The sequence below is a fragment of the Limanda limanda genome, chromosome 7, assembly GCF_963576545.1.
Source record: "Limanda limanda chromosome 7, fLimLim1.1, whole genome shotgun sequence".
NCBI classification, from domain to species: Eukaryota; Metazoa; Chordata; class Actinopteri; order Pleuronectiformes; family Pleuronectidae; genus Limanda; species Limanda limanda.
Window position 1 is genome coordinate 10,875,284 of NC_083642.1, and position 23,140 is coordinate 10,898,423.

At 40.2% G+C, this 23,140-nt stretch overlaps 2 protein-coding genes across 4 annotated transcripts in view; both read right to left on the reverse strand.

The window, feature by feature from the left end:
* Positions 1-266: 266 nt before the first annotated feature.
* On the reverse strand, positions 267-16,322 carry uckl1b (uridine-cytidine kinase 1-like 1b). Of its 3 annotated transcripts, none has more exons than XM_061074918.1 (15): positions 16,251-16,322; positions 9,779-9,972; positions 9,146-9,252; positions 7,613-7,783; positions 7,082-7,153; positions 6,531-6,720; positions 6,300-6,361; positions 4,170-4,189; positions 3,436-3,534; positions 3,239-3,332; positions 2,757-2,819; positions 2,489-2,611; positions 2,191-2,298; positions 1,939-2,095; positions 267-1,801 (listed from the first exon to the last, which is right to left on the reverse strand). In XM_061074918.1, the coding sequence occupies exons 1-15, from the start codon at positions 16,286-16,288 to the stop codon at positions 1,722-1,724; spliced, it is 1,578 nt and encodes a 525-aa protein (XP_060930901.1). In that variant the 5' UTR covers positions 16,289-16,322; the 3' UTR covers positions 267-1,721. The 3 variants fall into 3 exon arrangements, with proteins under 3 accessions (XP_060930901.1, XP_060930899.1, XP_060930900.1); XM_061074916.1 differs by lacking the exon at positions 16,251-16,322 and adding an exon at positions 12,945-13,221; XM_061074917.1 differs by lacking the exons at positions 4,170-4,189; positions 16,251-16,322 and adding exons at positions 5,315-5,331; positions 12,945-13,221.
* Positions 16,323-17,469: 1,147 nt separating this feature from the next.
* The window catches only part of znf512b (zinc finger protein 512B), a 28,561-nt gene continuing 22,890 nt past the window's right edge, over positions 17,470-23,140 (reverse strand). Inside the window, exons 14-17 of the mRNA XM_061074923.1 lie at positions 22,684-22,785; positions 22,447-22,509; positions 21,864-21,962; positions 17,470-21,235 (exon numbers count right to left, since the gene is read on the reverse strand). Coding sequence (XP_060930906.1) covers positions 20,891-21,235; positions 21,864-21,962; positions 22,447-22,509; positions 22,684-22,785 — 609 coding nt within the window. The 3' untranslated portion in view covers positions 17,470-20,890. The remainder of the gene's footprint in view (positions 21,236-21,863; positions 21,963-22,446; positions 22,510-22,683; positions 22,786-23,140) is intronic.

Genomic DNA, 23,140 nt, shown 5'->3' on the forward strand with positions numbered 1-23,140 from the left:
CCTACCACCAGGTTTCATGGTAATCTGTCAAGTAATCCTGCTAGAAAATAAACAATCCAACCTCGGGATTTACTGCAGGACTGCTGTATTACACTGCATTAATCAGGTGTACCTAATAAAATGAGAGTGTATATCTCAGCATGTTTTTCAAACATGGTGAATAATTTACATGTCTTTTGTAATAACGCTGCCTGAAGAATATTTTAAAACGAGATGTAGCTAAATATGTTCGACTGGGGAAATTAAATGACACACTGGATGAAATCTAAAAGCTCTATTGCACTTTTTTTTATTAAATATATAACAAACATGCAGCAGAAGAATTAAAGACCAAAAAACAGCACGTGGTCAAACACTGAGGCTGCAAACACAATCACTGCATTTTCAGTACGGAGCGACTCGCTAACTGTGGAACTCCAGCAGTTGACTAAATGTTGACACAGTTGTAACAGTAAGTATAATGTGACAGGATGCATGGAGTTACATTTTCAACACAAACCACAGTGTTTATGTTTCTCCTCTTACAGTGCATGTGAATAAAATTAGTTGTGAACGCATAGAAGAGAGCGTCACCATTAATTGCATTTGTACAGAAAACCATGTGACTCGGTGGCGAGCTGTTGAACTGATCCTTTTAAGAGCAAGGCCACGTTAAACAGGCACAGATTCTAACAAGCACATCTCGTTTGTTTCAATACTGATTCCACGTGAAGAGCATCAGGCACTAGCAGAACACCTTCGACCTGTTCTGAGTTCACATCCTAACAGCCCCTTTCGGTTTTTAATTAGAATAACACAATTCCCTCTAAAGCAGAACAAAAAGAGGCATAAATTAGGATGCGTGGGACAGAAATAAACACTTTATCTCTGTGTGTTTAAAAAAAAAAAAAAAATTGCAGATGACCCATTTTCACGGCAGTAAAAAGAGGCATGAGTTCTATTTTCACTGGTCATGTCTATCCATAGTAAAAATATGTAAATGAAGGACATACTGCATAAATACCCATCACAAGTGCATACTTTCAGCTGTATAATGAAAAGCGGTTTTCAACATCCTTTTTAACTGGTGAGGTCGGCATCCACAGAGAAGGGAAAGGCTGAACCAGAGAGCGAAAAAAAAAGAGAAAGAGACGGATACACCTACACATTTTCCGATTGAATGGTCCTTCAGAAAGTGCTCGTGGCAATGGAAGTTGAGCAACATGAGTTCATGTTCTGATTTTTTTTACTTTTGTGAAAGTTGTGAGGAAGCTGTTTGATCGAAATGACCTTGAAAGCTTGAATCTTTTTTCTCTCGTACTGCTCGTGCAAATTTACATTCAGTTGTGTCGTCCACAGTGCACGGCTTAAGGCAAGAAATATCTTCTTAAAACAACGGGTCTGCAGATTTCCAAACAGAGATTGCCAAAATTCAAAGACCAAAATAAAACATTTGGACTTTATAACTTTTATAACTTAATCAAAATATAAAAATATTTAACCTTCATAACACCACTTTCCACAACAGTATTTACACAAGATTAAATAATATAATTTAAAGATTGAACAAGGTGACTGTAGCGATGTATTTCACTGTACTTCAGGGCCCTTGTGTGGATCTTAGAGGACAAACTGTACAGTATGTCATGGCCTGACCGAAGCAAAGAGCAGGTCCTCGTATTGTCCTCAGAGGGGCACTGACCAGCATCACCAGACACTTAAGTGCACAGTCAATATCGTCATTAGTAACTGGGCTCGTCCATCTCTTCATCGCTCCAGTCAGGAGGTGCATCCGTTCCAAAGTAACGATCCCCAAAGTTTCCTAAAAGAACAACAAATGGGATATAATGAGTAAATCTGTAAAAAGACGTCCCACAACACGCAAGATTAAATAAATTTAAATGAATATTCTGAGGCACTTTTACACTCGATATTGATATTAACTCAGTTTGAACTCACCGATGCCAGGTATGATGTGGAAGAGGTCGTTGACCTTCTTGTCGACGGCTGTCGTGATGATTTTGACCTGTGGAAACGCGTAGGCCACTGAATGAACTCCCATTTCCGCCATTAGCAAAGACACCAGCAGGATTTTCTCTTCCTGAACATCGTGATCCTGAAAAAACAAAAAACAAAACATGGCTGTGAAAAGTGCTGCAAATGTAATTCACTGCCGTGGATGTGGATTTGTGAACCATCAGTCGCACCCACCAGCAGGACTCGTACAGCCATCATGGCAGCGGCTCCAGTGGACACGGTGCAGTCCATCAGAATCACATGATCCTCACCGATGTCTTTGGGGAGACGCAGGTAGTGAAGCTGATGTGTTCAGAGACAGGATGTGGGTTAGAGATATTACTCATGAATGCCTATGTGTGAATAAGCATGTATTTATTTTTAGAGTTGCCATATGTAAGACAACGGAAGCAAAAGGTTCTACACAGATCAACATGAAAAGGATCTACAGTTTCAAAATTTGATAATCTATAAGTCATATTTCCAACTGCACCTCTGGTTCTCCTGTGTCCTGGTTGGTCTGAATGAGGATCTTGCCGATGCGGACGTCTTTGCACACGGCTCTCAGTGCCGGCTCCATGGTCTCCCCGGCTCGCAGGATGGACACGCCCGTGATCTAAAGAAAAACAAAGAAAAGGAAAAAAACAATTAAACTAAGGTTAATTGCATCGGTTGAGGTAGAGACAAACCCCCCCCTGAATGCTCTTTGAAAAAAAACATGGAGTCGAGAAAAAGGCTGGAAATAAATGGAGTTCACTCACCCTCTTCCCATGAAAAGTCCTGCCTTCATAATCCTCTCCTTGGGGGGTCTGGACCAGGTGGGCCTGAGGTAATATTAAAAATCATAACAGTGTGAGCACATTGCTCATCACGACAGAAGCCAGGAAAATAGTCTGTGACAAGCTGCAGTGAATTACAAACAGACACACATGTCTGAGAGTTAAATGGTTCAGGTATGGAAACTTTCCATTGTGGTGAAATGATAAGTTTCCTTGTTGGTGCCGCTCACCGCTGGGTGTCTATCTGATTCTCTCTTAAGCCAAAACAATCTTTCAATCGTTTCTTTAAATGCGACACACGGTGCTGTATCTCTCTACTCATCGCTCGTCTCACACTGTCTGTCTGTTTCTACATCTCCATCCAGGCACAAAAAGGTTCAGAGTTCACCTCCTTAATACAAAGGACTACAGAAGCTTAGTGCTGTGCTCTGAATTAATTAACAGTGTATGTCAGTGTCTCACACCTGTGAGGGGAGGAAGGAGAGCGCTCTCTCGATCAACAGACGCATCAGCCTCTTGGAGTAGAAGATGAACTCATCGCGGCTGGTTTCCTTATTTCTACATGTGGTGATTAGGAAAAAGAAAGACACAAGATTTAAGTGGCCCCTTTCTCAATGGAATCAGATGTAGTCGTTAATGTAACACACTCTGTAGCCTTTACCTGATGATGGTGTGCATACCCCTGACCTGGGGTGTGCTCTCCAGGACGCTGAGGGTCTGGGGGAGGGGTTGTGCCTGGTGTGCAGATGCCAGGGCTGCCCTGTAACCACGGCAACAAATGGTAGAGCGGGGGTGAAGCAGGGTGAGAGGAGCACGGAGAGGGAAGATGGACTCACATGAATAAGAGTGTAGGTAACACTTCTCTGCATGCATACGATGTGGACAGCATGTGCCAGTTCACAAATAAGTGAGCCCGCACATACTCTACATACAGTTAGAAAACACACACAAAAACGCACAAGAGTAGATCCATGCACAAAAGGAGCAGTTTGAGCAAGGGTGGTGTGTACAGACTGTGAGTGGAAAAGGCAGAAACAGAAAAGTACCAAACACACAGTGTTGACACAACAGCACAGAGACCATGATAATGGAAAAGAACATTAAGAATTTAGAATGAACTATTCAAAAATGTACATAATATAAATTCCCCGGTATGATTCAAATGTAACTGGATGAATGTTATTTTCCATGACATGTCTCTACTAGTTTTACTACTACTAGTATTCCACACGTAGTTGAACACCAGGTGAGCCTAGGGCCGCCCTGAGCTCTAGAGGAACACACTGTTAGAAATACTCAGTGATGCAGTCATGTCGACACTACAGTCTCCACCATGGCACTGCAATAAACATTAGCCAGATGCAAAGAAAAATAAATCATAGCAAATCTGCTCACATATCCCAGCGAAGTTTCCTCTATGGGGAGAGTTTTTGCGACGAAACACAACAACAATCACAACAGAGAAGACACAGAGAGACGAAAAACAACAGATAAGAGGTGGAAACATGAGAAAAGACACAACATCAGGTGGGTGAAGGCTTGACGGACTATCTCACACAGTGAAAAGTGTGTCAGCAGACACTAGGCAATGTCAAACGTCTCTGTAAGATGCTTACTACAGAGGTGAACTAAAATGATCTTTCCTGGTTATCACTCACTGTATTTTCCATTATCTGAGAATTAATAGAATAACAGGTCACGATTTGAAAGATCTTTATATATATTTGGGTTAAAGAGACCACAACCACGTTTTGGACCAGATTTTGGTATCTGTACACGTGCATGCACTGTGTGTGTGTGCGTGGGAGGTGCACAAGCTACTGTGCCGCTGTCACTTTTTCACCATGTGGAACAGAAGAGTTTGGTATTTCAGCTCACAGGCCCCAGCACATCCTGTGTCTAAAGACAGACATCAAGCTCATTTCCTCTCTCTCGGTCTCAGACACTGTGGCCGACACTCAATGGAAAAACTCAGCGCTTTGTAGTAGGGTATTGGAAACTTTCTCTGTGGCTGAGGTATGCGATAGTCAACAATAGCTGTAGCAAGAGCTTCCTCTCGCTCGCTTTCTGTTATCGTCACTCTCTCTCTTATTCTCGCTGACGCCGAAAGGAGGGGTCAGCGACTTGACTCATCGCTGTATTTTTAGACACAGAAGCCAGGAAGAGTGTGAGTTGTCATTTTTCTAAAAGGTAGAAAGAGGGAAAACCAACGTCTTAAAGCTAAGTGCTGGCTGCGCATAACACTTCCATACTTCTGATCAAAGCTACACTTTTTTAATTTATTACATGCTGCTGTGAATTAAATCTTGACAATGATTTTGGCACAGGCCCACGACTGATGCTTTAGGAGCCATGTTTGTTTACAGATACAGCCCGATAGTGCCGCCTGGTGATGTGTCATAGCAGCCAGCAGATCAGTGCGGCAGAGGTTGGCTTTGCTGGCCTCTTTTGTCTCTCCCTCCCAGTAAGAAGCTGGAGTGATTGGGGAACTGGGCAGATGGTGAGGAAGAGAATGATAGACAGGATAAAGACCACTCTACCTGACACTGAGCTCGCGCTGTGAGCCATGGAGGGATTTGGGGTGGGGGGAAGTGGGGGGGAGAGAGTGGGAGAATAGTCCATCAGCAGAATGAGTGTTAGTGTGTGTGTGTGTGTGTGTGTGTGTGTGTGTGTGTGTGTGTGTGTGTTTGTGTGTGTGTGTGTGTGTGTGTGTGTGTGTGTGTGTGTTTAGAGTGAGGAGGAAACAAAGTAAAGTGCTCTGTGGCACACACTGCTCCCCATGGGCAAAAATGTGTCTTTGGTGAAAATTAGTAAATGTTGCATATCAACTCCACACAATGAATCAATGAGTACAAACCATGAAATAATGACTTTTACATGGATAAAAGAGAAATGGACCTTCTCATACAGGTTCAAACTGTTTACTTTAAAAGTAAATTATCAAATTGTGTCAAATTGTGTTAAAACTCAATATTAATCTTATATTCCAGTAGCTCATTGTATTAAGTACATGATGTATCAGAACACTAGTCTAAATGCATAATTAATGGGTTATATGAATGTATTTACAGTAGGTTATGGAACAATTGCACTTATAGGACATCTTAACTCCCCTTTCTTCTTTTGTATTTAACCTCACCTAAAAAATGTATTACTGGAGAAATCATTCAAAAAAATAAAATATACATCATATTTGCCAAATATTAAGAACCTTTCAAATCTTTGTCCTAAAAGTGAGAGCCCAATGTATAAGGCAAACTACCATGGACATTCATCCTCAACTAAAGTCCGCAGTGCATTTTCTATCCACTAGAGGGAGTAATGTAGTTTGCAATCACTAACAAAGAATGAAGGGCTACACAAATACTGAGTACAGATCCTCCCTGTGGTGAGTTATATAGTATATATTCATAAACTTACAAAAAAGCAGGAAGTAAGACTGAAGGTTCATAATGCTTTACTAATATAAACATGTCATTTTAAACTGGAGTGTTTGTGTGAGTCTGTCAGTGTGACCTCTCTTACCTCCTCCAGCTGACTGTGTACATGCTGCACGATCAAATCAATGGCCACCATGTTGCCGCCACCTGACAGGACGACAGACCACACACATGAGGGGACCTACTACGAGTATCTATAACTATAAATATATACGTAACTCAACACCTTAAATATAGCAACTCTGTATAGTGAAATCGAGGAGTAGTTATGTGAAATGGATCCTGTATGTATATAAACATATGCGTGTGTACCCACCACGTGGCACCACAATATCGGCCAGGCGCATGGTGGGCTCGATGTACTGCTCAAACGCTGGCTTCACAAACTTGTTGTACTGTTTGATGACGCCTTCGATGTCTCGCCCCCTATCTGTAATGTCCCTCCTCAACCGGCGCACCAAGCGAATGTCGGAATCCGTGTCCACAAAAATCTTCATGTCCAGCAACTATCAGGAGAACGTGAAAAAGAGTCAGTATAAAGCTTCAAAACACACATTCACACAAAGAGGACGAGGGAAATGGAAAGCTAAATATAACATCTTGATATTATTTTTAGCTTGTGCTATATCAGCAAACATATACACAGATTTTGACAACTCTAATGCCAGAGAGCGGATACATCAGTTCCAATCTTATTTCATCCTGATCATTTCCCCAATGTGATTATATTAAATCAACATGTTTTTTAATCAACAATAAATGATAATAAAACTGAGAAAACATGTTTGACCTTATGAACAGAAAACAATAAACTAGAGACAACTTCCAAGGAGGTGAACAAACTAGAGGACAATAACCTTTTCCTACCTGTAAGAGCTCTTTATCTGTAAAGGCCATGATTCCCTCAAAGATGATAACACTGGCTCCATACACAGTTTTCTGTGGAGGACAAGTGCATGTAGCATTAGAGTGCAATGTGTACATAAACAACAGCATGTGAACATACAGACAACAATGGATCACGACCACTATGGATTTTTAAAACCCTCATGTTAAAGAAACTTACAAATAAATATGTCGGGCTCTAAAAAGTACACATTAGCGACAATCATCAAGATCAACCAAGACTGACAGTTGCCACTGATGTAAGAATGTCTAAGTGCAGTTAATGGGCATTTCATTATAAAAGCAAGCAGAGAGAAATAACACAAATGGTTTGTCTGTGACCATCTGCAGTCGCAGATTTGCAGTGCGACTCTAAACCTCTAGCGATGGAGATTAAAAGCCTTTTAGGTAATCGAGAAACTGAGATTACTGTATTTGCAGTAACTCTGACGTGCTACTGATTAACTTACACAGTGCATTACCACATGTTTAGATGTGTGCATTCATCCTTACCCAATCCTTCTGTCTCCCATGGGTTGTAAAGTCATACACAGGGATTTTCACGCTCTTGCCTTGTTTGAGTTTGCGCAGGGTGTGTGTCAGCAAACCAAAGTCAAAGGCATCAGGGTGGTCAAAGTTATAGTCGTTACTGGCGGCAAGAATCTGCTTGTCTGGGGTCAGGACCTGAGGACGAGCACAACAATATTGGAATGACTTTACAGCAGTAATGCCACAAAATGACGCAAAATCATTTTCTGAATAAAATATTCTCTTTTTCTTGCACACATATTAACATTAGCATATCAAAATAAATAAATACTGATAGACCAGAACTAGTGAGACAAAACACACACGCTCAAATTATGTTTTTGAGATAAATTACATATGCGTCTGTAAAAACACAACACACAGACCAGTGCTCAAGAGCAGTTGAAGTTAGGAGACCTAAATTTAGGAGAACATCATGCGCCACTGTGACGTCTGTACCAGGTGGTGGGTGTGTGTGCGTGTCTCTGTTTGTGTGTGTGTGTGTGTAAGTGCGCGCCTTAGGGTGGTCGAGCATTAAAACCCCAGACGTGGTATGTGACGGTTTCAGAACACAGCAACACTCCCTTCTCAAGTTAACTGATTACACACTTAATATGACAAACCAGTGTTACCCGCTCTCAGGGGCATGAGAGTAGGCATGAGGCAAGTCAAGTCAAGTCATTGTTATTTACTTGGCACCAAAGCAGGAGAGAAGATATCTCACTATGACAGAACATGACACTCTGCACAAGCACTTAACAGTGGTGCAAAAAACTTGTTTGAGAATAGACAGAGAAAGGAAGGGGAGAGAAAGAGAGATCAGGAGAACACGGTGCAAAGCAGGTTCCACCTTAATTGCTATAATGGGATTAGGAAATTAACTAATAAGGAATATTTGCAGCCACACTGGTTGTTGAGCAGGATCATGGGAGAAATTATTAAATATTTCGGCTGCTGACCTCTGGAAATGCAATGTGCAAACTGACACTTGCTAAAGGCTGCATCACCACTGGTCACTGGTACATCTCTGTTACTCCTGACAATCTGAACCACTGCCGTCAGACTGTGACAGGATTACATAACTACCGTGTGGGAGGAGGTATAGACAGGCATGAATGATGGCTCTTAATTGCTCTTCTCCACTTTTTCCCCCCAATTCACTCACCACTCTGCTTCTCTTTCAACTCATCCGCCCTCTGGTATTTTAACCTTTCTGTCCTCTTTCTTTCCACTCACTCCTCATATTTTCTCTCAGGGATTCAAACTGAATCCTGTATTATCTCTTTTACTATGTCTTCTGCACTTAACGCTTCCCTCCGGCTACATGGTTGTTAGCAGCAATACGAGACAGGGATGGCGTAAAAATAAAAGCTTGTCTCTCAAAATTCAGACAACTTAAAAGTAATAGGCATAGTGTGTCCTTACTTCCCATTGCAACATTCATAGACAGGTGTGTTGCACTATTCAAATACACATACCCATCAATGCATTCAGAACATACTGCACACACATGCAAACCTTGTAAAAAGAGTCCATTGAAAGTAGCACAACCCAAGGCACATCTAGAGCCTCGATGATTTTCCTGGCTACTGTTGTCTTTCCTGAAGCGCTGCCGCCGCACAGACCTGTAACAGAACACGGACATAAAGGACATTATGTAATGTTTTCATGCATGTTTTCTGCTTACTTTGCATGTTGGGTACATACAGCCATTAGCTTGACAAGACGTTCTGTGATGGCATTTTCAGTAACTTCTTATACCCACAACAACAGCAAGGTAGTGCCACCTCTAATTAGGTCTAAGCATCAATAAGGACATTGAGTGAGCTTGTCAACATACATTCGCAGAAAATATATCATATAATAATATATCGCTTATTTCTGCAAAAGACACTCTTCAAAGAAATCTCTTTTTGTTTCCAACAGATAAATATTCCTTTAGATTAATATTCATTTGTTTTAGGTTAAGACTTTGTACTTAATCTACTACTTTTTTCTCCAGTTCTGAGAGCTCACTCATAAGAAGATGAATTGGCAGTGCAATACAAGCTGATTTGTATTCTACTGTATGACACAGCTAATTAATAGGATCAAGTAAACATAGAAGGAAATACAAACATCAGGACTGTGCATCTCTTTTACGTGTCTTACCAATGACGAAGGCCTCTTTGGACTGTGTTCCATGTTCGTTGTACCAGGGCGGGCGTCCAGCGGTGTAGATGGTTCGTTTGGATGTGCGGAGGAGAGGAGGCTCAGACTTGCACTGGCTGGTGGTTCTTTTCCGAGGTGTCAGGCCCGTGCTCACTGAGGGGAGGAGTCGGTCCAGTGATCCATCACCACCTCCACTAAAACACCACCAACATACAACAGAGAGGAAACCATTACTGTCTGGGGAATTGGTAGATAACAACTTGCTTTTGGTTAAAGTATTATTAGACTAGCAAAACGCCCTAGTACAAGTAACAAGTAACAATAGTGTTAAATAGGCATCGACAGAAAGGGAATGTTACACTTGTGGTCAATAAACCACAAGCGTATCATCAAAATTGCCATCATCATCTTAAGTAAAAGAAAAGCTCCTTCCTCTTCAAGCTTCCTGTTATACTGTAACTCTAGTGTGTCACGCCTATTTGGCAAACAGACAGAAACATCAGTTTATGTTTGTAACTGTGGAATCATGAAGAGAAGTTACCCAGTTACGAGACAAAGCAAATGTTGTGTTACTCTGGCACAGGCTAATGTTTAATGTGTTTTACACATCACCAGGTGAGCTTTGTACAGTGTTAGAACACAGTGTCACTGGCTCAGGAACCAAAGTACACTATACGTTAACTCTGTGCAAACCAGCAAACATGTGTGCATGCATTATATGCTCAGGGTGTTGACTATGATAAAGACAATAGTAAAGATATGAGAAAAAGTCTTCATAAGCAAACAACAAAAAGACAATTTAAAACAGGTATGAGTTTCTTCAGTGGAGTCACACACACAGTGAGAATTTGCATTAATAGAATATTCAAATCAAACACACTGGTCAATCATGTCCACACAACACAACAATAATACTGGTTACCTGTTTTGGAAACAGGAGAATGTTTTGTGCCAGGGAGGTGCTGGTGAAAAACCTTCATTTAATTAATTGGAATGTTTATTTTGAAGAAAGCTGGGGTGTGTTTCTACCTGCCTCTCTACATGCAACTATTGGCCTAAAGCAACCTCAACATGCACTTCACAGGGAGACCTGTCAAGCTAGCGCTTGTATGCTCCAACCGAGCTAAGGTATTTTTGAATAGAATACTTTACTTTAACATATATGCAAACATTGCTTATTATCTTTAAGTCAATATTTGGTTACGGGTCTGTGTGCCCTCTTCAGGATAGTAATGAGAAATTATGTTTTACTTAAAATACATGATTTCTTAATTTTGACATGTTTGTGCCTGTCTTTACAAATTACGTGTGCTACGTTTGATATAAGTTTGCAGCATGTTGCAGCGTGACCAAAGACTTGATTCACATGTTTATGAGAGGAGTTCTGTGAATCTGCCCTTGATTGCTCAACCTCAATGACCCAGACGTGTCATAAGTTTATTGGAATTTAATTAAAAAAATGTTATTAAGACACAATTGCCCAAATTAAAAAACTTAGATTTTTAATGTAATTATTCAAGTTTAGCAAAACTATTTTTTCGGCTGACACATTTCTGCTCATATATTTTATACAAGTGTCTTTCAACACCAAAACTTGTGCCAGACTTTTGCAACGGCTTTTGAAATTCTGTAACAGCATTTGGCAACAAAGCTACTACTTGCTCCACACAAACAAGAGTTATGTAGAAGAAGTGTGAAGGAGAGGAATGTACATAAACATTCAGTTTATGGTTGTGGCTAATTATGATTCAGAGAGGAGAACGACAGCTCAAAGAACTGTTCAAACACATTGTTGAATAAACCATCTATAACTTGCTTCATCTCTGGTCTAGGCATCTGTGATGCATTATCTACTTCACTGATGTTGCAATTATCAAATTTCACAAGGGATACAAATCCTGTCCTACTTGAATTAACAAACACAATTATGTTTGCGTGATAAGTCTACCCAGGTAACGGTTGCTAGGAACACTTACTGCAGCATCGGAGATATCCACACTTCACCAAATGGGGACTGTAAAAATCCAGAAGCCATAACAATGTACGAGAGCAGTAAAAGATGTTCCTCCGTCTATTTCTCTGTTATTCAGTCAACTCTCGGCTCCCACATCGTTTTATAGGCCACACACCTCCCAAGGTGCAGGATCAAAAGGTTGGAGGTGAGGCAAACAAGAGAGAGCAAAGGTTTATCTTATCACACAAGGGTCACCTGAGCCTGGATTGAGCCTGGGAGTGTACTGAGACTGAGACAGCACTGTGAACCAAACATGAAGCATAGAACACTCAGGCTGGGTTATCAGTTAAAGTAAAACCGACTAGCCATAAAAGATAAGCAGAGTTGTACTGTGCTGAATCATGCCCTTGTTCAGTGGTTAAAGTAATAGTGCTCAGTGCTCTTAAACATTACACTGTCGCTGAATGCACCTTTGTGAGAAGGATGGCATGAGGTCAGAGTGGAGCTGAGACGAGACAGTGGAGACTTGTGGAGCATCTACGCCCTACAGCCAGGAGTGGTCATGGACAATAATAGAAGTAAATGATTATCTTATACTATCTGCAACTTCATTATTCTCATTTTAAAACCTTGTTTAAGACTGTTTTTATGGAGGGCGACATAAAAGCATAATGTCTCACACAACCGTAACCATAAATCTACAGCAAACATGGCAACAACTTTTTATATAATATCAATTCTTAAATTGACATTAATCTAAGTTTTCTGTATTCAACTTTTTCTGCATCTGACAAAACTCCTCAAACAACACTTAAACGACTCTTTCCAGGGTTTTTACATTATAACTTGCATCGTATAATATATTTGTGCGACAGAATCATGTGTAATAATCACCAGATACGATAATTTCATTACATAACCATTCCACTGACTATTTGGGCGTCAGCACAAAAGCACTACCGCAGTAACTCACACCAAGTTACGCACTGACAGATGCAAACTTTCCCAGAGCATGTCAACAAAAACCTTACAGATATACTGTTGTGTGATTTAAACTAGAGCATTTGATCCCGTTCATCCGCATTTGGAAGACACAAACCCACACAGCTAAATCTTCACAATGCAAAACACAAATTTCCAAAGTACACCTGGAAATGCTAAAGCTAAAGGGGAAAAAAAGGAACAGTATATAAATAAATAAAATAGACTTACCTGCCATCAGATCTTAGAGTCCAACAGCCAGATATTCTAGCTCCTGAATAAGCCGGTAGACAGCTCATGCCTGGAGACAATATAAATTCCACTCTTGTGCTCTCTTCAAGTTCTGTCTTTATCCTATATTATTGCCTCAGTATATATTCAAACACATCCACACTAGTAGAGCACCTAACCGCACTGCACTCTGGCATAACACATCGGAGGTAGAGAGATGCAGGGAGGGAGGGAAATATAGAGGGGTATTGGTTTGAAAGAGAAACGAAACTTTTGACATCTGTTTAGCTTTCAGTTTCCTGACTTCAGTCCTGCAGCAGAGCGGGACCGAGGAGGAGAGGCACTGCAGCTTGGTAGAGAGAGACTGCATCGACAGCAGAGCTTTTCCCTCCTCTTTCACGCACTCTCCACTCCTCCCCTCCGCGTACAGCCAACAAATGTAAGAGGATAACCTAGCCTCTAGATTATGTTCATTAGGTGGTATTAATAGCACCAGGGTAGAGCCAGACCTCCCCACTCCTGGTACATGCACTCCCTCACACACACACACGCACACCAAGCTTGGGTCATCTGTCTTTGACAGTCAGTGTTGCAATATGCGGTTGGACAGGAAGGAGGAACCAGAAGGGAGTGACAGAGACACCAATAGATTGGACCAATAGAAGAAACGAAAACAAAACTAAGAAAAACACAAAGTGGGTAGAAACAGACGGCTATTGTTTTCCTCTGTTATTGACATAATTGACCGAATGAACAACAGAAGATGTTTCAGGCCGTGTTTGGGCGATGAGGAGAGGGAGAATTGGAAAGGGATAAGACAATAGAGGGGAAGGCAATATGTGTTTAGTTTTTTTTACCTGTAGGGACTTGCCATGTCGCCATGTACTTTACACTAGAGCCTGGAGACGTCATCACGACAGCAAACACACAAACCAACACATGCAAAGAACTGCCCCGCTCTAGCTTGACTCACAGGGAATAAACAGCATGATGAAACCCAACACTACCTCCACCGCGACCATCAGCTGACAAGTCTGCAAAACAGCTCAGGGCAAAATTAACATACAACCAACACACACGCATGCACACACACACACACATATTCCCGCCCCACCCGGGCACAACTTGCACAGACAAACAAATCGTTATAAACTCAGAGATCAGAAGAGTCTAACTAATTATTTTAGCAAACACAAAACCAAGCACTGTGCAGATTACAGTTAAAGAACCACGCCACTTAGAGAAGATTCGATTTAAAACGTTTCCAAATATTCTGACTGTGGACTTGACAAGACCCAATTTCTGCTGCTTTCTTGTTAAAAACCACAGAGAAGACACTCAAGGGATTTCAAGGTTTTTTCCTCTAATCTTCAGTGCAGTCAAGGAGCTCTCGCTATTTCTTTAAACTGCTTTTGGGAGACAGCTGCAACGCCAAGAAAGCCACATCCAAATGAGAAGCCTGAACTGGTTGCTATGCCAAACATTCAGCGACCTCTCCATGGCTACAGAGACACAGAGCCGAGTTTAAGGCCCCAGATGAATTACAACTTCACAACAATTTATATTATAAGATAGAGATGTTTGACTACTTATTCCCACAGCAGATAATGAGGGACAAATTGTCTTGTTTCTAAATTCCTATGACTCATTTAAAATCTAGAAATGGGAGTCAGGTTTCGCAGAGGCCATGGGAGTTCACAATGTTTCAACACAACCCAAATTCAAAATTCCTTCATATCTATTTTATAAAATAGGACAGTCTTATGCAAGTGTATATATGTATGTACATAGGTGTCCAATACATTACATTTCTACATGGTAAATGTACTGCATTTATATAGTGTTTTTATAGCCTTAACAACCATTCAAAGTGCTTTACACTACAAGTGTATTCATCCACTCACAAACACATTCATTCAGCTCTTCTACACGTTTTCTTTTTTTGATTACAGCAAATCATTCACACTCTAAGGGAGCAGCCATCAGGTTTCATTTCAGGTTTAACGACTTGCCAGTTAAAATCTACCAGACGGGACTCAGGTGCAAATCAGGTTCACGGTCTGGTAATGTAGTGAAGTTATATTCACAGGAATGAATAATTGTCATCCGTCACGAGTGGAGGGGAAAAAAAACGCCAACTGGCTAGCTGGCTAGATGTACACTTAACAACAAAATATATAACAGATCTCTAGGTGTTCTCAGACACTTAGTGAGCAATTGTCACATTATATATTTTTTAATTCAGTCTATGGGATACACATTCAGCTGCAGGAATTTTCTAAAACCTGCAGCTGAATCGCAAAACCACAGTCTGTGATGATTTGATCTTGGATCGCATTAGATTAATCTAAATCTATCTGCTAATCGAATCTATTTGCTTTTCAGAAGTTGAGTTTCTGCCAATTTTACTAAAATACCACAAACGTAAAAGCTTGTGCATTTACTCAATGATAAACATAGAGTTCTACCCTTACTTGGCTCTTTTGACAGTAAACAAGGTTCACTGTGACCATGTGGTGTTTTTTTTTAATCTACTTCAATCCATCAAGCAGGAATAAAGTCTGGACTGGTGCGGTGGCGCCCCCTTGAGGCTCAGCGCGGTAGCACAGTGTGGGCTGGCCTCTCTGTACCTGTGGCCACAGAAAACGGACTAACACGAACATGACAGTTAGTTTAATGGATGTGGACCCCAGCTGCAGAGTGGGTCCCCTACACAAACATGGACCCGTCGCTTGGTGTTGCTCTCGGTGGTGGGGGGGAGATGTTGTGTGTCTGTGAGGAAGCAGCTCTCTCTCTCTCTCTCTCTCTGTCTGTGTCATGGTTGCCAGCAGCTCACACTGGGCCATGCTTCACCTCCTCTGCTCTTTTTGTTTTCTATTCAGCCATTTGTCACGTCTGTCTCTCCTGCCTCGTCTCGGTTAGCTCACATGTGACAGGAGCGTTAGCATTAGCCACGCAACGCTAGCTTGGAGTGTTCCCCACTTCGAGGGGATGGAAGTTATTTCTCCTGAGGGAACCTCGTGTAACAAATATGATGAAGTGTCATAACCCGAGTGGACACGAAGGACTAACTGGCACTCGGTGTTAATGTGATAGTTGTAATAAACTAATAATAACACTGTCCTTCAGGCAACATGCTACGTATATATACACACATGAGCTGTAAAGGGACTGTACTCATTAGGGCACGTTGTGTGGTAGTTTCCTAAATAACTGCCGGTTATTTCCGTTCAAAAGTCGCCCTATGTATTCATAATATAAGTCTACACGTTACCGAATAAAAACCCGTTGTTTCTATTCATTTACCTGTTCGATAAAGAGGCAGTTTTCTCCTCGTTCTCCATCTTTGAGAGCCTTCCTTCCTTGTTAATGGTAGACTTTACCACTCTGTCGACAAATCAGGTGGAGTACAGTACAGCCCCGGTGCATCATGGGGCTTGTAGGCGTTTGGCGTCTCAGCACACGATAGGCTTCTACCATAAATGGCTTCCACAGCGTTGGGCCAAAGAGGGGACGTCATATCCCAGAATGCAGCAGTGTTTTCCTTTTTCACATTGGCCACACAACAGCTGGGCACAGATTTTTTACTGACGGATAAGGTTTCAACATCATTTCAATCATGGGTTTAAAAATATATTTTATTATGAGTTGTTATAAATCAGAAATATATATGATGAAAATACTTCTCAGGCTTTATTCTAAAATACACTGATCAAAACAATTGGTCACAGCTGAACTTGGCATTAAAGTATAATGTCTGCAATAAATTCTTCATTACAAAAATTACGGATGAATATAATTAAGATAAGATAAAAAAAAGGACATTATTTATCATGAGGGAAATTCTTGTGCCGGTCTGCTCCAAAATTACAGTATCAACAATATATAATAGAAAACAATACAGTGAACTCAACATAAGATGTAAAAATATAAGTGAAAATAATTATTTAAAAAGTGTGTTGTATACAGAGTAATGCAGAGCCAAAATGTTAGCAATAAACCTTTATTTATGAGTTTGACGTGGAATAGCTAGACAACCATAAACCAATTTCCAATTTGGTGTATGGACGGTAGCTGGGCCTGGGAAGAACACATTAGATTTTATTGAGGACATCTATTAAAGGGCAGATCCAGGATTCCTTCTCACTTTCTTTAACTTGATTTTATGACAAATAAATCATTTAGGATATCTGACTACTTCTTTTTTCTTTTATATGTCTGCTATAAGTGTAAGACATTTATGTGTTGGATTGTTTGACCTTTGCCGAAGTATGGGCTCGACCTAGAGCCATTCTAGTTTTACGAGTGAACCAGGGAATGTTGGTTTAATTAGTTGTCACGCTAAATAAGTTAATTGTTAATAAAATAAAAATGTTCTTCGCATTATTTTTTAAAGCATCCTCACTTAACACTTGTTGCGACAAGTACAGCCATAATTTACTTGTCTATTAAATCTCCTAATTACATCCAATATGATATTTGATTTAAGATAACAGATATCCAAACTTGACACAGTCGACACAAGTTTAGTCAACAAACTTTTATTAATTAGTTGAGGGATACTAATGCACAGGTAATACAACAAGTTTTGGAGAAAAATTGTAACAGTTCAGACTCAAAGGAGGCACTGACGCCTCCCACGTTAGATACTATACAGCTTAATTTCAGATATGGAAATCTTGAATACATCATTAGTCTAATTTCACCTGTTACTTATATATTATAACCAGTTAGGAGCTACAACATCATCTCGTAAAACTCTCAACAGTTTCATCACAATGGCCCCAACAACAAAGGCGGAAACCATTTCCTTCTTCTGAAGTCTAGGTAGCATATAAAATGAACCACTGTTGGCCAAATAAAGGGTAAAATTCTCAGGCTGTCGAAGGGGATTCGTGAGGATTAAGCTTGGGTTCGGAGATAACATTGCTGACAAAGGGAAGACGCTCGAGCCTGCTGTTTCCCCAGGTACAAAAGTCACACCACACACAGTCCAGGTAACTAGAAAGCTCCAACAACACTCCTATTTCAAGCCTATTTCATGGTATAGTAAGTGCACTAAATACAGAAACAAACACACATACATATGCCTTGTTGTCCCATATTGAATAGATAATAATAAAGGACTCTCTCTCAATGTGTTTGTCGTTGTGTACTGAAAAAGCTCAATTTATGTGCATCATCAAAATGAATAAAATAACAGTGTATGCCGACACATAGGCCTACAATGTTCCTTGTGGTCTACAAATTTTTTCAACCTTTTCTTTTTTAGACTTCATAATATGTAAAAAGCATTTTTTCAAAGCAAACAAACAAAAGAAGGGGGAGTGAAATAAAAAGCCATACATTTCTGAAAAGACACATCAATATCAAAATATCAGCAAGCCAACAAAAACAGCTAATTATGGTGTATTGCTGTACTCTCTAAAACATGTTGCAGTCAGCTCACACTGCGGGATAGATATGTTTTCCACATCGTAGGAAGACAGATAGTAAAGGGTGTGATAAAATATAAAATACCCACTGTTAAAAGCAGTGCTAAACTATCATATTGCAACACCAAAGCTTGTCAGGTAAACACAGTCAATGTGACGTTATTAATGAAATGAGTAACAAGCAGCTGATGAACTGATTCTGTGCCACGGCGTAACACTTGACGCAAAGTGTTACCATTTCTGACATCCAGTCATTACAAAGGTGCTAACTGTTTACCACAAACATACACACACGCACACACACACACACACTCTGGACGACTCCTATTGAAAAGGTCATAGGACCAATCAGTGCTTGTCTTGCGTCTCCCTGTCCGTTGAACCTGGATAGAAGTTAAACGTCCATCCCACTACCAGAGACAGACACATGCATATTCATCCCCATCCGAAAATAAACTCCATCAGTTGATTAATAATGGAGGAATTCAGCTCAAATCTTTACTTAGCAAGGTAAAAGGTCAGGGGTGTCACCACCCGGGACACGTACCGAGAAATTCAAAATTTGATGTTATGTGACAATGTCTGTTGACATCAGTGCTTGATTTCAATGACGACATTGACATTTGTTGGTGCAAAATTTAGAGGATGGATCAATGGACTTGAATTGAGTTGAATCAGGTCCTTAAGGTAGAATGGCAAGTAAAGCACCCTTATTATCTCACCAGAATATCCTCACATCACAACTTTTCCCAAAGCTATCAGATTGCTACCTATGTAATACACACAAGAGAATATAAAATAGATTTATCATCTGACTTAGTTTAAGTAAGCAAGTCATTTTTTCATGGCCATACACCGGAAATATAAATCAAATATTTACGGAGTTTTCATTTGCTCAATTTCTTAATAGAACTTTTGGTTCAAGTACTTTAAACACATTTAAGTGAAAATATTCTCTGATTGCACACATTTTTAGATTTGAACAGATGTAATAATATTGGATTACTTCTTTTAAATCGCAAGATAAACCAACAATAAATGCGAGAGCGGTCTTAAACATGACCAGTTATGGCTTTGCGTGGTGAGTCATAATAATATGGTCATGTTGGGTCACACATTATGAATAGAAAGAGCTAACCACGCTGCTCAATTACAAATTTAGATTATCTCTATTTCAATTTTTCATCAGAGTAAAATATTCCCGCTCCTGTACCTGACGGCCGCGAGGCCAAGCTGAATTTCTCCTGGAGTGCAAAAATAAAAGAGGGGAGTGAGAAGGGTTAAAGTGCAAGGCAATAACTTTGAGCACCCAGGAATTAATTCATAACCGTTTTATAAGTATTAATCTTGATTTGCATTTTTTTCGTTTTAATAAAAGATTTTTTTTCCTCAAACTCTATAAAAGATAGTATTTTTAATTCTCTCCTCTGTTCTGAGATTCAAGCTAAAGCAGGAGCCAACACATGGCTTTCTTTAACATGGTGTCACATCATTTGATTGTGCTGCAATGGTGCAACAAGCTTCACACAAAATTCCTTCTGTCTAACATTGCCAGTCCTATTTTAGACAGAAAACTTCAAGTTTTTCTTATTTAAAATCAATTAAACAAAGCCATATTAAGAATTAATTTAACTAACTCATAGCATACAGATGTAAATCTCAAACAATCACTTTCCGCTTATTAACCTCAGTGTAAAAGAAGTGCGTAAGACACGTAATTATGGTTGTCAAAGCAGATTCCTTTCACTGCCATGTGATCCAGATGAAATAAAATCAGTGCCACTGATGTGACACTCACGTAACTGTGGGATAAAATGGAGTAGAACAGGATTTACAACTGACCAACATTTTAGCTTATATGACAATTGCTTACTTGAGACATCAAAAGTAAAAAAAATTAACAAAGTAAAACCAGGAAGAAATTAAAGAATCAAGTTCAAAACGACATTGCACTACAGCACACACTGCAAACACTCCTGACTGCTCAAGATCCAATTGGACGTGTCAGGCTTGAAAAATAATAGATGGCATCATTGCTTTGAGTATATAGATATATAGATATAGATATTATTTATGTACACAGTACAGTATATCTGTGAAAAAATGTGAAAACAGTAGCTATCATTAAATGACTTCACCATGCTAATAGAATATCTTTTTTAAAAACCTCTCAAACATTAATGAATCTCTTGTAGAGATTTACTCTCCATTTGTTTGGAGCACTACCTCTGTTTAGAAAATCTACCCAGGATTTAATCTTTCATTACGACTGTCGCCCCCCTGCTGTGAGTACATATACTGAAATGTGTGCCTTGAAAACGAGATAAAAGTGGAATGGAGAAACAAAACACTACTGTTACATGAGAATTGTTTTTAACAATAGACACATTAAACTCTGGGGATTGTGTTTTACTTCTTAATGGCTGTTTTAACTTTCTTCTCAGTGCCGAGTCATTGCCATAACATTTCCAGTCAGCCTCCTCTCTGTTTCCTGGGTCGACGACAGCAGAGCTACTCTGATAACGACAGCCTCTTGGGTTTGCTTCGCCTCTTGGCCGAGGGGACGGGCTGTCTGTTTTGGCCTAAATTAGCATTGTCCGTTGGGTCGGGGATCAAGGTCGGACATTGTGTTGAGCCCAAGGTAGGAGTCACGGCAAGGGTTGAATTTTGGGTGGTGGCAGGTGCTTCAGTGTTTGTTTCAAGAGGTGCGATCACAGAGGGGCGCTCTTTGGGCTTGCGGCCCCTCTTCTTACCAGTGGTGGCACAGTTCCTCACCTCAGGTTTGATCCCGTTATCCTCCGGTGCTTTACTCTTGCTACTGGAGACCACTTCAGTGGCTGCGGTGCGAAACCAGTTCTGAAGCAGAAAAGTGTGATTTAGTGATTATCTAAAGCAGGAGCATGTATATGACCATATGCAGCTGTAATTAGTTGGGTAAACCTCCATGTACGAATCGAGTACTATGGCCAGAAAATGGAATAAGCTAATATATTGTGGGAAAGACTTGTTACCTCCACCAAGGAAGTTATGTTTTCCTTCTGTCTGTCAGGAGGATAATTCAAAATGTGCTGGACTGATTTCCATTAAATGTGGAGATGTGGGACATGACTAGAGGGAGAACCCATTACATTTTGGAGCTGATTCAGATAAACTATAATGTTGCCAATCAACTTTGGCGGAGGTATGCCGTGTCCGAGCCCCCCCCTCTACTTATTTTCATGGGAAGAAAATCAGTATATTAAACGAGAAATAAATATACCGTATTCGAGCAGATAATTAGTATTGCACAAAGACCTGTAGAGGTTTGGTCCAGGAAGTTGCTGATTACCACAACATAGGAAAGTATGAGAAATATCCAATCGCATCTGACTGGATCGTTTTACTGTGTATGAACAGAAATGGAAATGCTGCCTAGACGTGACACTAAATGACACGGCCGTTTGTTATAAGGCTATCTGTGAAATTTAGACTGAGACTGACCCACCTGTGAGTGTGTCTTGCTGATGTGGTACTTCACACCGCTCTCTGAACTAAACTCCTTCTGACAGATTAGACACATGTACTTCCCCAGTTCTCCTCCACCCTGCAACACACACACACACACACACACACACACACACACACACAGACACACACACTGCCGTCATTAACATGAACACCACAGCACGTCACCTGTTACACACCAGATTAGACATCAACCAACACCAGTTATCCTTTAACTAGAAGTTAAAAATTAACATATGCACCAAAGTATACTACATTTTCGACAAACCTTTTCTGTTGTGTTGCTATTCTGTGTTGATAGAATAAACATATTCTCTTTGCATTAGCAGCTATTTATTGACATTGTTTTGTTTTCAAATCAGTTTATGTTTTTTGAGTCTTCTAAATAATATTTTTTATATGATACACATGTTTCAACTCTTGTACCGCATACATTTTCATTTGACCTTCAAATTCATCAAACTTACTTTCTGTGTGTGTGTGTTTTACTATTTTTTTACTTTAGTGTCTACAGAGACAAATGTGATCAGGCCAGTGTCTTAGTTCCAGGTGGGTGTTTGTACCTGGCTGCAGTTGGCAAGGTGAGCTTTAAGTCCCGACACACTGGAATACACAGCTTCACAGTTCTGAGACAAAACAGAAATCAAGAGTGAACAAACAAATAACATCTTTACATCTATAAATTTCACTCACATGTTTTTTTTATTATATAAACAAACTCGTCCAATCCAAATCAATGTTTTGTTGTTATGGAAACGTTCTGTATATGGTGACACGTTTAAGCCGGTTTATGTTCTTACTTCATTGGTACAGCAGATGAAGCCCTTCTCCTTGACTTGGTTCTTCCAGGTCTCTAGTAGCTCTGGGCTGAAATTGGGGAGACCAGGCCGCGTGTAGTTTAACTTTACAAAAGAAAAACACGTGTATCATTATTCCTGATAGATTCACCATTTAGTATGGGTTTAGGGGGTCTGGGGGACGTGTTTATCTCCTGGTTTCACCTTTATATTTTCATGGAAAGGTCGGATTTGAAGCATGTTACTGGGTTATCTTTTTTGTTGTACGTTTTTTATATTTTCATGGAGATATCTTCTTGCAGTGTAAAATGCAGATGTACAGGTATCTCTGTTTCTGTGCCTGTGTGTGAGCCAAGTATGCATCTCTCATTATTGTACATTCTGGCATGTTCGGGGCCAGTGCTTGAGATTTATTGCTATGGTGTATTTACTAGGCCACAGCTGTTGCTGTCCACAGCTG

What these genes read in the sequence shown, in the direction of transcription:
- uckl1b (XM_061074916.1), bottom strand. Translation starts at nt 13,012, where the DNA reads ATGAGCTGTCTACCGGCTTATTCAGGAGCTAGAATATCTGGCTGTTGG. An exon ending in ACTCTAAGATCTGATGGCAG is followed by an intron (nt 9,973 to 12,944) that starts GTAAGTCTATTT and finishes GTGGTGTTTTAG; the next exon opens with TGGAGGTGGTGATGGATCAC. An exon ending in TGGCTGTACGAGTCCTGCTG is followed by an intron (nt 2,096 to 2,190) that starts GTGGGTGCGACT and finishes TTGTTTTTTCAG; the next exon opens with GATCACGATGTTCAGGAAGA.